Source organism: Pundamilia nyererei, unplaced genomic scaffold (assembly GCF_000239375.1).
Source record: "Pundamilia nyererei isolate P.nyererei 1_Seehausen unplaced genomic scaffold, PunNye1.0 scaffold00351, whole genome shotgun sequence".
Classification (NCBI taxonomy): Eukaryota; Metazoa; Chordata; class Actinopteri; order Cichliformes; family Cichlidae; genus Pundamilia; species Pundamilia nyererei.
The window spans coordinates 205286-221365 of NW_005187752.1; the positions used below are offsets into that span (position 1 = coordinate 205286).

The 16080-nt window shown below is 44.5% G+C and overlaps 1 protein-coding gene across 4 annotated transcripts in view; it reads left to right on the forward strand.

Annotated features, from left to right (window-relative positions):
- The window catches only part of prkcz (protein kinase C, zeta), a 97151-nt gene that overhangs the window by 31013 nt on the left and 50058 nt on the right, over positions 1–16080 (forward strand). The window contains exons 1-2 of one of the 4 annotated variants that reach the window (XM_005752292.1): positions 9204–9524; positions 10898–11002. The exons of 2 other annotated variants lie outside the window; for them this stretch is intronic. In XM_005752292.1, coding sequence (XP_005752349.1) covers positions 9458–9524; positions 10898–11002 — 172 coding nt within the window. In that variant the 5' untranslated portion in view covers positions 9204–9457. Of the gene's footprint in view, positions 1–9203; positions 9525–10897; positions 11003–16080 lie in introns of those variants that run through there. One more of the 4 variants, XM_005752293.1, reaches the window with a different exon arrangement.

A 16080-nucleotide genomic window follows, 5' to 3' on the forward strand; every position in this document is an offset into this window, starting at 1 on the left:
AAAGAGAAGCAACAAAACATGATGAAAACACCTGAGAACACATCGAACTGTACTACTGTGTATCAAAGTTAAATTTCTTCAGAAAAATGTTCCCTGTCAGTGTTGAGCAGGTTAATCTTACTGCTGCATGTGTTTAAAGATGAGATCATGTTAAAGACTTTATATTGTGTTTATAGCAGCCGTCCATAAGGAACGTGTCAGAGTACAATCAGCTGTTCATGAGTGTGACAGTTGGCTATCGATGTGTGCAGACAAACTGTTGCTGGGACATGGTCAGCTGTCATTGCTAATGTACTAAATGAGTTAATAACAGCGTTATCAAACTCCAGCTTCTCTGCATCACACACGCTGCCCAGCGGTTACTGTGTCACGCTGACACATCACTGAAGAACCTCCACTTACTCAGGCTGGCTGTGTTTCTGAAGCACAGACTGAGCTCACAGCATGCTGGTCTGCCATCAGCTTACAGTCAGAGAGCAGCAGTTTGTGCACAAACCACCAGAGAAAAAGTCGATGGCTTGCCTGCTTCTTGTTGTTCCCATGCTCATCACTGCTGTCCACAGGATGCGTCTGAGGCAGCCTTCTACTGTCGGCCTACAGTAGCAGAACTATTCTCAGCTCAGTTTGGAGATTTGTTTTATGTTTTTTAGATGTAAAGAAACGCTCTCAGGCTTAATTGCAGTCAGATACTTTTGTGTGTTCTTGTGTCCATGCAGCTGTCCTAGCTTGACTATGTGATGGACAGTTATCTGCATATTCTGGTGAAATAGTAGCAAAGGGTACGTCCTGTGCAGATGGACACAGGAAGGGTCTGTATTATACAGACTAATGGCCAGACTGTTAATAGAACAGAATACAGAGGGTTACACAGCAGTGTCTCCTGGGACTTGGACAAAGCGTAACAAATAAAAAGCAGAGATTCAGTGATTCTGTTGATTTAAAGAAGTATTTGCAGTGACTTTGTGTCTGCTGATGTCCACATGACAGTCTGTGGGTTCCTGCTGTGGGACACAAGAACCTGCAGACCCTCATGTGGTAATAAATCTTCACCCCTCTGCTACCACAGGGACTTCTGGGTGTCATCCCATCGTCTTCCCACTCAGCCTGTATGACCCGGGTGCCATGAAGCCCAGTGTGATTGTTTAGTACTTTGGTATTAAGTTCTAGCATCTGATGTTTTCCTGCTGGCTGCCCTCAGCAGTAAATCGAGTCAGAGCAGAGCCTGAGTCACTGTGAGAGCAGACAGATGAGGCTTGTACACAGCCTGCCTCTGATTATGATGCACCAGTCTCTTCATATAAGAGCTTCCAGTCTCCAGGAGGGTTTTCATGCAGAGCCTGCCAGAGCTGATGGAATTGTGTTACTGGTTTTCATGCATGGACTGAAAAGTAATTTAACTGATAATAAGGCAGGGCTGAAGAACATGTTTGCTTTGATTTACCTGTGATAAGGCATCAGCAGCAAAGCCATATGTCATCATTTCCTGTGTGGAAGCCAGTGTCAGTAACAGGGGCTGTTCTTCTGGGCATCTACAGACTGGTGTTCACATGGTTACCATGGAACTGGAACCAGAGACCAGTGTGCTGCTGGGTCCTGAAGTACTGCAGTCAACATGTGTCTGCAGTCGAGTGCTTTCATTTAAGGAGAACAAACGTATTGGACTCAGGGTTCAGAATTAAAGCCATTTTTATAAACAAGAACTCCATTTTCAGACACTAAAAATGGGAAAAAATCATTTTCAATGTAGGTTCTTGTTTGTTTGGTAGTTAACGACTCCAGAAACCATGAACATAAAAATTCTTTTTCTTCTGTACAGATGCCCTGTTGGGCTCAGATAAGTGAGGAACTTTCCATCTCTTTGGAAAGTCTTGGATGTTTTTGCAGTATGCTTTGATTCGTAACCTGATGTAGTAAACCTGTCTCTGCCAACCCAGGGAAAGATGGTCTCCATTGAGTGGTCTTCCTTTTGTCCTGTTAATGCTGCTGAACTGATGAGTGTTAACTTCTGGTAAGATTGGACCAAATGGTTGATTTGGTCATTCTTGCAGATGCTGCTAACTCCCTGATGGAATAACGATGGATCCTCATGTCCAGAGTCCAAGAGTTAGGCGAACCTTCTGAGACAGGCTAAGAAAAGATGGAGGACAGTAATGTCTTCAGTTATTAGTATGGACGAGTCACTGTGTATGTACACACACTAATAATCCCTGTTTTTAAACCGTGCTAAGGTCCAAACTGCAAGCTCAACACCGGCTCTTGGATGCTGAACTAATGTAATCAGCTGGTCTGTGTGTCGTTCAGTAGTGGGGAGCTGGTTTCCTACTGGTGCACATGGGAATCCCCTGAGTGGAGGAAACTGGAGTTATCAGTGTTTCGTCAGGGTCACAATCAGCAAACGTAAAACAAAATGTGTGATTCAGTGTAATGAATATAGGAAAGCTCACCTTTCATATAAAAAAGCCTTTTCGTATTTATGCAGATGCACTCGTTTGTCTCACTTGATTAAAGCCATTCTGGTTTTAATCAACGAGTGCTGTAGCTGTAACCAAGGCCACATTTCCACCACTGTAAACTGGATAAACTGGAACCACACAGCAGTTTATATAAGTTAGTGAACCTGAGTGATGCAGCTCTGTGATCCTGCTAACACATGTCAGTGATTTCTTTATTTAGCTGGTTTAGAAATAACGGAGGCTGGATGTGATTCATGAACCTGACTGAAAAATGCTGATACATGCATCATGGAGCTCAGTTTGTCTACTATTAGAATGAGTTTGATGGATTATTTGGACCCAAGAATCAGACTGAAATGCAAAGTTTACACAGTGATATTAAGACGAGCGTGGTGAAGAGAACGACAGTGGCAGTCAGGCAGGTTTCCAGTTAGTGTGGGTGTGTGGATCTCTTACTTATGTTCTGGATGAAGACACCTGTGTAAAGCTTATTGAGGGCGTGGGCTGCTGTCCAGTGGAAACTGGCCTGTAGAGGTGGAGAGCAGGAGGCTGGTGAGAATGAAAGTGAGCAGCATCAGGAACGATGAACAGTGATCTGATTCAGACGAGCAGATGGAGGAACAGCTCCACCCAGGAGCACAGAGCAGGTGACGGCCGCCCATCAGTCCACCTGAAGCAGAGGACCAGAGAAAAAGAGCCCGGCCACCTCGAGGAGCAAACAGACGAACGGCAGGCTGAAGTTAGCTCGATAAAGACTCAGTGTGCTGACTTCATGGTATGCACTGAGTTAATACTGGTTAAATATTAGATATGTTAATTCATCAGTTTCCCTGTGCAGAGCTGTGTTTTTGGAAAAGCTCGTCCAGTTTGGGATAAATGATATTTTGGCTTGTAGCTAATCACTGTTGAGGCTGGCACAGGAGGGTCAGTGTACAGTGGCTTAACAGTCAGTCAGTGAAATCACTGTAGAGGGAGAACTATAGTCAAAACTAAAGCAATAACCTCACTTCCTGTTTTATTTTGATAGTCTCTGTCTCCGTTTCCCCTTAGTTTGAGCCGTGTTCCCACCTGTGGTCTGGTTATCCTCAGTGTGTTCGTGTCCTCAGCCGCCCTCTGCTCATGTTTCCTTAGTAGTTTCCTTTCCTAGTTTCTTCCTGGTTGCAATTTTTTGCATTTCCTTTGAGCCTGTGGGGATGGCTGTCTGTCTCCGAGTGCTGCTCCAGTACACGGCCATAGACTGGTATAAATAAACAGCTGTGGTTTTAATGAGAGGACAGTCTCAGCTTGGACGACTTGGTACGAAAATTGAGAAATGATTTAGTGTGAATAGTTAATATCACTGTGTCGTGGTTGGATACGTGTTTGATGACCGGTGTTTCTAATCTCACGTCAGCCTGACAGAGGCTCAGTGACTCACTCAGCCTGAGACACTGTTAGAGACACATGGTTTTTCTAGGACACACACTCACCCTTCTCCTCCTTCAGATCAATAATCTATTTTATCTTTTGTAAGTGGAAAAGCCCGTGGTCACGGTCTTCTGGGAGGAGCGCTCTTTTTATTTTTGCTAACTGGGTTGGAAATAAACCTTTAAGTAACACAGCAGTTGTCTGATCCATCCAGAATTTGGGTCACGTCGCCCTTCGGATAAGAAAATGTTGTATTAAAAGCTGATGATTGAAGCTGTTTTGAACCTCTCTGACCGTTCTGCAGGAAACACATGATTAGAGCTTTGAGAGCACAACAGAGCCCAGAGGCACAACAGAGGGCTCTGTTGTGCTTGGATTTATGCATGTTTGAAGCTTTTTCCTCTCTGACAGATCTGATGAGTTTCTCCAGGTAGAGCTGATGAGTTAGGAGGCTCATGAAAAAACTGAAAGGGAGGAGTTTATGTGCTAAAAACAAGGAGCATGAATCAGAGTGATGGGAACCTGTTACCTGTTAGGTTTGCACCTGTGCAGCTGTTGTACATCATTACCAATGTGGGCAAAGTCCAAATCTTTAAGGAAACGCAGTCTGAATAAGGAACAGGAAGTGTTTGTCTTACATAAACTGGTTATCGCTGTCAGCTAACACCAACCTTGTTACTGATTTACTGCAGCGCTGCTGGTCACGTGTTTTGCTCTGTGTTCTACTAACTGTTCTCGGTTCTCTTTCCAAGTCTAAAGACAAGAACGTTCCTACACTGGAAGCCAAGGTTTCAATGAAGAGACGCTTAAACCAGTATAGACACAACCATGTTAGACACTGACCACAGCTCTGCAGGAGGATTATTCCACAAGGCATGGTTATTGTCTGTGTCCGCTAGTAAGCAGCAGTTTTGTTCTACAGGTGAAACGTGTGTAGTGTGACTGTAGATGCACAATCACAGCATTGCCAGCTGAGGTCTGTAGTGAGTTTGCATTGTTTTAAAGAACTCTTGAACTGGAGATCAACACCCATACACACATTACACACTGCCTTTAATTACTGGAGCCTGACAAACTGAACACACCTGAGTGTGACAGGATTTGAGGACACCTGATACACCTGAACAGTTCTACCTGTAGATCTGACTGACAGTAATAATGATGCCTACTGCTGACTGTGCCTGATATTTAAAAACAAGCTTCATTTATTATTCTGCTCACTGTAAAAATGAATAAATAATCCAGTGTTACAACATTGATTGTCAAACATGATGAAACACACCTGTTAAAGATGGTGGTGTATGATACCGCTGACAGAGGCCAGTTGTCACAGTCAGAGTAATCAGACTAAAGCTGTGCTGTGAAGGAAGTTGTTGTGAGTTAGTGACACACTGTTTCCTCTCCAGCTCGCAGGTGTGAGTTTGAGAGTTATTCCAGTACTTCTGATGTGAGGTTTTCTATTTGAGAGGAGCCACAGTATGCAGAGTGGTACACAGTGTTAATGCTGTGCGTCTGTATGTGGTGACAGATGACAGTGAAGGAATTATAGCCTTACATTCACAGAGCGTTCAGACAGACATGTGATGAAATACACACCCCGTTGCTCCTACTCTTTCACATCGTATTATAAATATTGTTTGACAGTTACTTTATAATTGTGTTGTGTAGATCCAGAAACATGTTGTTAGGTGTGAGGTGGTACTGTGCTCCTGCTCATCACATACAGCTGACTATTTGTTCAGTTGTTGGTTTTTCAGCTTTAGTCAGAAACACAACAGATTTAAACACAAATAACTGTCATCCTGTTACCCCATCTAATACACTGTTACAAACTGGCAGGACTGATGACCCACATTACTGTTAACAGATGGTCACTCAATGCTACCTTAATGACAGCTTAACAGATAGCTAATATTGGGTAATGATAACTTTGGCTGCATCCCTGTCTGATGGATCAGATGGATCTGCTTTTTCCATCTGACAAAGCTTTGACGCTGGATGTGCTTCCTGGTGCAACCCTCCCAGTTATCTGGGCTTGGGACCAGCACTGGGAGTACACTAGCTTGTGTCTTTTCGAGCTAGCTAATAGCTATTGGGTAATTGCTAATAGCTGAGCAGCTAACATTACTGTGTGTGCTAGCCAGGCAGCTTTACTGCCACCTTGAGACAAAGTGTTGTGAAGCTCAGCTGCTTCAGGTGATGGTGAGGTGGTTTGCAGCTGGAGCACCACAAACACTGTTGATACTGATGGTGTCACAACTGATCATAATTGTGAGTAACTGAAAGTCAATATTTTGTTCTCATAACCCTGACTTCCAAACAAAACTTTGCTGTAATTGCTGGGGCGATCGTGGCTCAAGAGTTGGGAGTTCGCCTTATAATCGGAAGGTTGCCGGTTCGAGCCCCAGCTTGGACAGTCTTCACCCGTTGCCTACTGGTGGTGGTCAGAGGGCCCGGTGGCGCCAGTGTCTGGCAGCCTCGCCTCTGTCAGTGCGCCCCAGGGTGTCTGTGGCTACAATGTAGCTGTACATTCACAGTGTGTGAATGGGTGGATGACTGGTTGTGTAAAGCGCTTTGAGGTCTTTAGGGACTAGTAGAAGCGCTATACAAATGCAGGCCATTTACCATGTAATTTAATAAAAATGTGTCTAATTTTTAATTCTGCAAATATCTAATTGAAGAAAACATCTGATTTGATGAATCTCCTGCATTTAAAGTGGTTGGCATGTCCCACTATTGAACTTCTGCAGTAAATAGTGTTAGCCTGGAGCACATCTGTTCAAAGGGCTAATCCACAAAAGGCTGGTCTCTGTGCGCCCACTGGGCAACCCCTTCAGCTGGCACAAACAAGCTGTACAACAATAGTGTTGCTGAAGCTAGCGTTGGCCAAAGAGAGCTAGGCTAAGCTGCTCTGCTAAGCAAGCTGGTTTCCAAAGCTTCACTCTGGGTTTCCCCATTATCTACCCTGCAGTGTCTCTTTCTTCACTGCATCACTGTTTTACTCACATTTATGTTTAATTTCTCTGTTCATTGCACCACATGCCTGATCAGGTCACTTTGCTTTGCTCTGTTGTTGTAGAAGTTCTGAACTCAGCATCCAGCACCTGATCTGGTCCAGAAGAAGCACACACAAAGGAGCATTTGACCAAAGATTTGTGTAGTCTGGTACATTGTTGTGTATGTGCAGCGTGTGTTCCAGCGCTTAACATTACGAGGTTTCAGCAGCCTAATAATAAGCAATCTAATAAGCTCAACCACTGTATAGACTACGTATAAGACAAATGGAGGTTTGTATGAATATGTGTCCAAACAGACTGAGTCTTTGTAAAATTCAAAATCACCAGTCATTCAAACAGTAAAACAGTCATTCAGTGTCCTATGGTTTTTAATGACTTCATCAGTTTTAGCCCCCCTCTACTACCCCCTCTTCTACTACTACTCTTGGTGTGCTTGGATCAGTGTCCTGTTGCATTGCCTCACATCTGACTCTACAATGCTTTGTTGTACAGACGAGTTCATGATCAGATCCTGTGGTTGCATTCAAGCCCAAATCATCAGCGCCGTGCTTGATAGCTGGTTTGATGTGTTGGTGCTGTTTGTGGGGTTGCCACTTTGCAACACTAACCTGTGCTGCATGTTCTCTGTACTGAACAGAGGCGTTCCCCTGGCAACCCTTACAAAGAAGCCACAAACTGTAATATTGTATCGTATGGTGGCTGTAATGCTCGTTGATGATTAGTTAAGTCATTTGATTAGCAGCAGCTCGCTGCTCCTAAAGCTGTGGAACACAGCTGTGCTTTCTTCTTCTGCATTTTGACTTAGTGCAGCATGGCGTTATGATATTATAGCAGTAGTCCATTTGAGCTTATAGCTATCTGCTAGATGATTTTGTTTCATTATATGTAAAACCCGAGGATTTAAAGAGGGTGTACTTTTTGATTTTACCATAACTTTAGTCGAGCCTTCAAATCAAGAACTTCATTAGCTTCATTAGCTTTGACAGGGTGTCCAAAATTAAAAGTTACTTTACAATCCTGTTTCTCATCAGTGTGAAATAAATAAAGCTGTGTGACAGTGATTGTATTAAGTCATGTGAACAAAAGCTGGGTGATGTTAGCCTGTCCCATCCCAGCAGAGCGCCTCTTGTGCAGCTCGTCTTCGTTCAGAGTGGAAGCATTGCACTGACCGCTTCTGCAGTGCTACTTTTCTAACACTGTGTATAACCTTTCTCCGTCACTGTGAAGGAATGCAAAAAATGTTTGCTCAGCCTCCCCTGGTGTTGCAACACGGGCAGGCAAGCGTGTTCTTATGGTGGACTTGATCGTGCTCACATGTGAAACACAGAGACTCAAACAGAGACTTAGTTCAGTCACAGAGAGGCTGTTACCTGATAAACGGTGTTGAAGCCAAATCACAGATGTTTTCTGTTTATTGCTCACATCCTGATACATCACAGTTGCTTTCTGAACACTATTTTCCTGTTGGATCAGCATACACACGTATGTTGTCTTCATGCTACAGGTGGAAGTGATCGTTCTCGTGTCTCAAGCCCAGCTGAGGAATCTGACGACAGCGTCTTTGTTTTTGTCTCATTGTGTTTGATAAAAATGTTTTTGCACTGGCCCAGAGCAGAAAACTAACAGGGCTGAGCTGATAGGCTGGCCTCAGCGCTCAGGGCATTCACACACATATAGCAGCAGGATGGTGTTAGCTATTGGTAATGTTTTTACTCTCGTCTCTGAGAAGTTGTTCATGTATTTATTTTTCATGTGGCCACCAAGTAGATTATTTATTGTAACTCATTTTGTTGCCTCAACCTTCACCAGAAGCCTTGAATTTGAACGTGTGGCATTAAACAGAAAAGGGTCTCATGGTCTCTGTGAGCAGCGCTGCTGCTTCTGTGTCTCAGTAGAATAATAGTTAAAAGTTGTTTGGGGTCCACACAGTGATGCAAACCAACAACACGAAGCATTAGAGCTGAACTGACCCAACGTATGTCCAAAGAAACAAACATTACTGTTGGCTGACCTTCATATAATGATCGTTGTGCTTTAAATAACTGAATAATTATCTTTGTCCAGCACAGTTTTGATCTCACAGTCCTTTTTTATGATGGAGTAAAATAACATTGTCACATACGCTCTTCAGGCCGTGTCCAGAATCAGGGCTGGAAGTGTCATGCAGGATGTGCTGCAATAGGCACAGTCACTAAAAATAGAGGTGAGCTTTATATTTAGGGTAAAACGTGTTGCCTGCAGAGCAGGGTGGTGCTGCTGGAGTCAGAGCTTGCTCTGCCATCTTGTGGGCAGCCAGCTGTAACTGCAGCGTGGGTGCAGACGGTGAAAAGCCTGTCATGTGATGTGATCCTTTCTCAGTGAGAAACATTTGATGCTCAACGGCAAGAAGGAATAGGAAAAATGGTGTTTGTATGGCACGGAGCTTCATTTGAGGTGACAGGAGGCTGAAGAGGAGCAGCCACAGGGGACTGTGGAGGGAACAGAGGAGGAGAACGCGGGGCTGTTCGCTGAGAGCAGGAGTAGGAGGAGAAAGGCAGCGTGAGGGAAGCAGCAGGAGGAGAGCACCATGAGATTCCCAGTATGAAGGAGCCGGAACATTCAGCTGGAGGGATGCTGCTCCTGCTGCTGTTCTACATTCGAGTCAAAGGTAAGGTGAGCGTGGAGCACATCGGGTCATCTGAAGCGTGTGCAGAGCGAAGGTGCCAGCGATGATGATGTCATTAAAGGAAATGGCTTGTTTGGATGTTTCAGCGTTTTAATCCTGGAATTAGTGGAATTGTTGAACACTTCATTTGGTTTCAGCGCAAAGACACAAGAACGAGATCCATCTCATTATATCAGTTAGAGAGAATAACAGGAAGTATTTTTAATTGAACGCCTCCCCTGTGTTGTTTTGCTGCGAGTATGGGAGTCTTTCTGACAGCCTCGTTCCCAGTACAACCAGTGTCAAACCCACAGTGTCTCCCTATCCTCAGTTGGGACCAGGAGTAAGGCTGTGTCTGTATTTCAGCTTTTTGACTTGATGGCTTTAGTTAAGTTCCCGTACACGCTCTACACGCTGTGTTCCTGCTGAAAGTCATTTATTCAGATGTTACGGCTGAGATGCATCACTGAGCACGACAGACTGAGCATCCGACTTTAAAACAGACACTTTGAAGGTACCGCTGGAAACGATCTGTGTTGTTGACTACGATGAGCATTTATAAGTTCATACATGCTTAAATTTGTTTCATAGGCTGAAGTTCCCAATCACACCATGCTCACATATTCTTTTATGAAACAAGAACTTTTCACAGATTTCTAAGGCAGCATGTTGGCGAGTGTTTGCTTTAACAGCAGAGGGTGCAGCAAACAAGCCTGAGGACACGCCCTGCATCTGTGACTATCTCAGGATAAGATTCAAAGGTGGCTCCTGAATAAAAACTGCTCATACATAAATAATACATAAACAGTTCATATTGTCACAGTTCATTTGATTCCGTAGAAAGTTCGTATAAAGTTGTCCATAATAATCCCATAATAATAATGATAATAATAATGAAGATTTTATGGGACTTTGTTGTGTAGTTTTGTCTCCTTCTCTTCCAGCACAGTAAGTCTGTTATGTTATCACAGACGGTCTAACGGTGTCAAAAACACCTCGGGGCTGTTTTATTGATCTGCTTCAGCTTCTTTGGGAGCCAATAATAGCCTCGCTTTATGTAACAGCCTTAAAAACTGGCAGCAGAGAGTAACTTGGCCCAGTTGGTCTGTATTTCCTGAGAACGTGCTCGCTGTGTCGCTGATGAACGCTGCTGCTAATTCCTTTAAGAGTCAGTGAAAACAATCAGTTTGACTCTTAAAGCTCGCTGTTTCCTTTTTTCTGCGCGAGTCTGAGGGGAGGGGTGGGTGTTGTTGGTAACGTATATGCTGCTACTTTCCTGTTAGTGAGAGGAACAATGTCTGGAAGTGAGTCAAACCCTTGTAAATGTCCTGTTCTGGAGAGATTTGGTAGTACCACCCTGCTCTCCTGCTCCACAGCTCGCTGCGTAAGTCACAGTATATCTCCGATAGGCTGTCTGCTCGTCTTCATCCCTCCAGTGGACAAGATGGCGGGACTGTGTGCTTTGGCCTTTGCATCTGGAGGTATGGTATCGTTTGATTCGCCTGCTCTGCTTTGCTCATTCACTTTGGGCCATTCTTACTATCACCTTGGCAGAAATCTGGGACAATGCAACACTTGTTCTCCTCAGGGGTATGCTGTACTAGGTCAGCTCTTTGAAGCTTTGCCAGTCAGTGCAAGTGAAGTGTAGCAGAGTTTACAGCACATTTGGGCTGTGAGAGGTCCTGTGATGGTTCTTTAATGGGAGGCATGGAGCTCTAACCACAGTCGACTGTTTGTGTTTCACAGCTGCTCATCTGAATTTTAACACCTAAAAGAACATGGATGAGACCGGGGAATCCCATTGGTCTATTTACCATATCTTGTGGTTAACACCAACGTTTGAGTTAAAACTGCACAATATCACGATGCTGACAGGGGCATCATGCTAACTCTCAGGTTAACATTACCCTCGTTCTCCAGCACTATGCATCTACTAGTTCCTTCAACAATACTCTTACTTTACCAAGCACATGATCTTTTCACTGGCTGACTGAGATGTGCTCCTGCTGTGTCCGAGGCTAGGAGTCGAGTCAGGCTGTCATTCTACATTCAACTCAGTTCTTGCCTCAAGCCACTTTATATTGTAAGGTAAAGACCCTGCAGTATTAGAAAGCAAATCATTAGCAAGCAGTTGTTGACAGTGGGAAGGAAAAACTACCGTGTAAGAGGAAGAAACCTGCGGCAGAAGCAGGCTCAGGACAGAGGGTCGGGGTAGAGACGGGACAAACTGTAGGAGAGACGGCCACACTTTAACCGATTTATAAAATCAAAGGAGCAAAGAGGAAATGCTCAGTGTATCATGGGAAGCCCCTCAGCAGCCCAAGCATATTGCACCATAAGTAGGGGGTTGTTCAGGATCACCTGATCCAGCCCAACTATAAGCTTTATCACACAGCTTTCAGTCTAATCTGTCTCCTGAATCCACACCAGGACCTGGTTCCACAGGTGGCCTTCACATGCTTACACGCAGGTGTATTCTTTAAAGCATCTCTTTTGGGGCCAGTGCCTTTAAAGAAGCCGTTTACATATTCACAGCCATTGAATATTGATCGATTGTGATGTATTAGTTCGAGTGGTAGAGCCACTCTGTTAACACAGTAATCAAATACAGTGCACTGAGAATGAAAACACTGAAACTGAGAGTGTGTCCTAATGATCCTGGCCATGTCAGAGGGGACACGTGTCAGAGACACAGGCCCACACAGGATCTGAGTGGATAAAACATTCCCCCACAGTGCAGCTGTGGTGCACAGACACCAGAGCAGTGTTTGCAGCAGCCTGTAACCATCAGTCTTTCTACTGATTTATTATTAATGCTCTGATTATGAAGGTTCCCCCAGACAAGTCTGTATGGCACAAAGGAGGAAACTCGTGTGTTGAAGCTCCTTCTGTCTCATGGTTTTATCAACACACTGAGCTAATTGCTGCAATTTACCACTTTGCACTTAATGATTTAATCATACTGTATTTAGCATTGTGTGGGCATGTGCTGTGTGTTAAATCACACATAGGTTTCCTCACACGTCTCCCCACATTAGCATGTGGTGTCTCATCCCCATCTCCCTCACCCACCAGTAAGAAGAAAATAGTGGGTAACTATGGAAACACACTGCAGTGGTTCTCTTTTTCTTTGGAGGGCTTAAGAAGATTTAAGGGAGTTCACAGACAAAACTGTAAAGAGCGAGGCCTGTTTGTGCTTCAGATCTCCACAGCCTGGCTTCACACAGACCCAAAGCAGCCACAGCTTCTTGTTGTTTGTGCATTAAACATAGCAGAGTCACTCTACAGCAGGGCTACTTTAGTGACACGAGGTCTCTGTGACTTCAGTTTTGCCTTTAATGCCCAGTAAGCTGGTCATGCTTTGGTGCATTTCAGTCCTTGTTTCTATGGTTCTCATGTGCAAATAGAAACGAGCGCTTCATTTTTGGCTTGGATGAGGCTCGCACCACACTGCACGCTTTAAAGTGACGTGCAAGCAAGTTAGCTACACCAGCTGCTCATTAATCAGCCAGTCACATAGCTTTAAGCCTGTAAACATGGACGACCTGCAGAAATTCAAAGTAAACATTAGAATTCTGTGTGGCTGACCTCGACCATCCATGGTGACCACAGCGTGCCCATTTTATCTATGTGCACAGCATGCACGCACCGTGGAGGCCAGCTCCAAGGCAACAGCACAAGCATGCAGTATATGGAGGTGATGCACTGTCCCAGCTGCTGCTCTGCAGAGGTGTCAGCCCCTACGTCAGCTCAGCACTAAGAGTGGATAAGGATATCGATTCAGGAGTGGAGTGGCCTCCTGTGGAGGACTCACTGATCCACCTCGCTAACATCTACACCGAAAATCTGAGGAGTAACAGGGACTGAAGGAACAACTGGAGCAGCTGCACAGATCCCTCACACTGCCTGGCCTGTGGTAGAGGACCTTAGCCTGATGAACACACAAATACTGTTTTATATATTACACACAGTGATGCTGAACATGAGAATGCACAGACGTGTACACGACGCAGAGTAGAAATCAGATTCAGCACCACGGTGAGGTCTGCTTTCAGAAGATTTATCGTCTGTTTGCACCCTTACTGTCAGGTTCTGACATCCTCATGACAACATGAGCATGGGTTACCATGGCAACAGAGGCAAAAGATGTGTGAGTGGAGGACGTTATTAGGCCACGCCCATCACTGGAGAAACTAACTAGACTGGAAACCTAGTACAGATGGGGAGGGGGGGGGGTACACTGGGAGAGCAGCTAATGAATAATTAGTGAGAGGGGAGATGGTGATGCCACATGGCTGTGGCTCATACTGTGGTGAGGTGGTTGTGTTGGGTTGTTGGAGTAAACTGCAGGAGGCGACACACACAGGCTGTGCCTGAGGCTGTGTAACATGCTGCTGCTCAGCACTATGCTCTTTAGTAACATCTCTATGAAGTCTTATGAAGATTGAGTTTAATGAAATGAAAAGTAGTATTGTTCTTTTCAGTGAGAAGGTATCTGACCTGACAGGGACAGATCAGCGTTGTGTGTGTGTGTGTAAGATGTCATCATGCTTATTTCTGCTTTTGTTTTAATGAACTGGTCACAGGTAATATTCACTGGTGTAATGCTAACTGTCAGCATACATTTTGATGAGTTAATGACACTCATGGTGAACTCAGCCATAGTAAAAATGACTACAGCGTGTTGAGTGGTGTAGCAGTCCGTGGAAACGGTGTCGTCTTCTGTCTAAAGGCTTAAATCCCGATGATGTCACCAGTTTGGAAGTCAGTGTGAGGACTTGATGGTGACTTTTTTACAGTTTTGGCTCTGGGTGACTCTGCTATTATTCCCTTGTTGGATGATGGTGCAGCCTGGATGGGTCTTTGGAGAACAGGTGATTTATTCTCTTGGCCGGAGCTGTGAGCCTGTGTTTGGCAGCTTCTAGAGCCACACTCATGGACACCTGGTACTAGGAGTGATCTGTGAGGCAGCATATGCAAGTATCTGCACGAGGACTTTGTGCTCTTTGTTGGGGTCTTACCTGAGTCTCACCACAATCTTCATCCTCAGCTCAGCAGGTCCGTCTGTCATTGGTGACTGTGCATTAACCAGTCCACTTCTGCTCTGTTTTCCCAGGGCTGGCTCCGTACTGTTGTTCCCACTGTGCTGTAGCTGTCTTCTATTATTACTGTTATTGCAGTGAGCTACTCGGTGCTTCTCACCCATAGCTGCTATATGCATATAACCCCTCTCACTGCGGTGGCTGGTATAGTAGCAGTCTGTGGTGGCCAATAATACGGTTTCATGTTTGGGGGTTGGAGTCCTTTCATACAGTATCAACTAGGGATGGGTACCGGTGTCCGTTCTGACATAAACGGTAGTAACCAGACCGAAAAGCAGCGCACATTTCGGTGCTTTATTTCGGTGCTTTTTTTTCCTGAGCTGTGATACACTTCTAGCCAATCATTTTACGTTTCCGAGGATAGTAGGCGGGGCCAGGTACGTACGTTCTTTTATGCAGAGCTACAGATTAAAAATGCCCAAGGCAAAGCGGTCAAAAGTCTGGCTGTACTTCACAGCAAAATATGCAAACTCAGCAGCAACAAGTGCTTTAAGCTGATACTGTGATACTGTCAAAGGAAGTAACACCTCGAATCCGATGAAACACCTGGCGACGCATAGAGTTTTTTTTAAAAGCTGAGAAATGCGCCGTATTTGATGGCAGCAGCAGCCGTTCTTCTCTGCGTGAGTAGCTTAATGTTGTTCGTGTGTAATTTACGTTGAGTAGGCTAACCACGTTATTACATTAATGCATGTAAGGTGAACTAGCAAACATCATCATAGCTACATGCGGCTGTCTTCTTGTTTGATGGCAGATACTCCCTTCACCCTGGCCAAAAAGGCTAAAATGACCAAAGAAAAAGAGGGAAACAGCTAAACATGAGAGGTTTTGGACAAAGTTTGTGTTTTTTCCATTGTTTAAGCACTGCTTCCAGCCAAGAGTGATACCATATATGCCACATAGCTGCAGAAAAGGCTAACATTGTTATCTTTTTACAAAAAACCAGCTGAACATGAGAGGTTTTTGGACCAATTTTGTGTTCTCCAGTCTTTAAGCACCGGTTTGAGCACCGTTTGAGCACCGGCACAGTTTCAAAAGTACCGATTTGGCACCGGTATCAGATAAAACCTAAACGATACCCATCCCTAGTATCAACAGTGTTGGTTTGAGTGAGTGTATCAGAGAGGATTCGGGTTGTAGGAGACCGCACTGATAAACAGGGCTTTTATAACTGGTTGTAACGTTTCTTTTTTATTCTTTCATAGTTTAGAGGATTTAGTATTGTTGATGTTATAAGAAAACTGCCCACACGACTCAGCTTCATGCATTATGTTGGAAATGTTAGCAGGTCGGTTTGATTACAAATGTGAGGACTTGTTGTTGTTGTTGTTGTTGTTGTTCTCCAGTTTGGATACCAGAAGAGTTTCTCTGTATTAAGCCATCAACACCTTTGTGTGTAGCAGGTGAGGCAACATCTGACAAAGCAGCATTGTGTGAGGATGGAAGCACACATGACA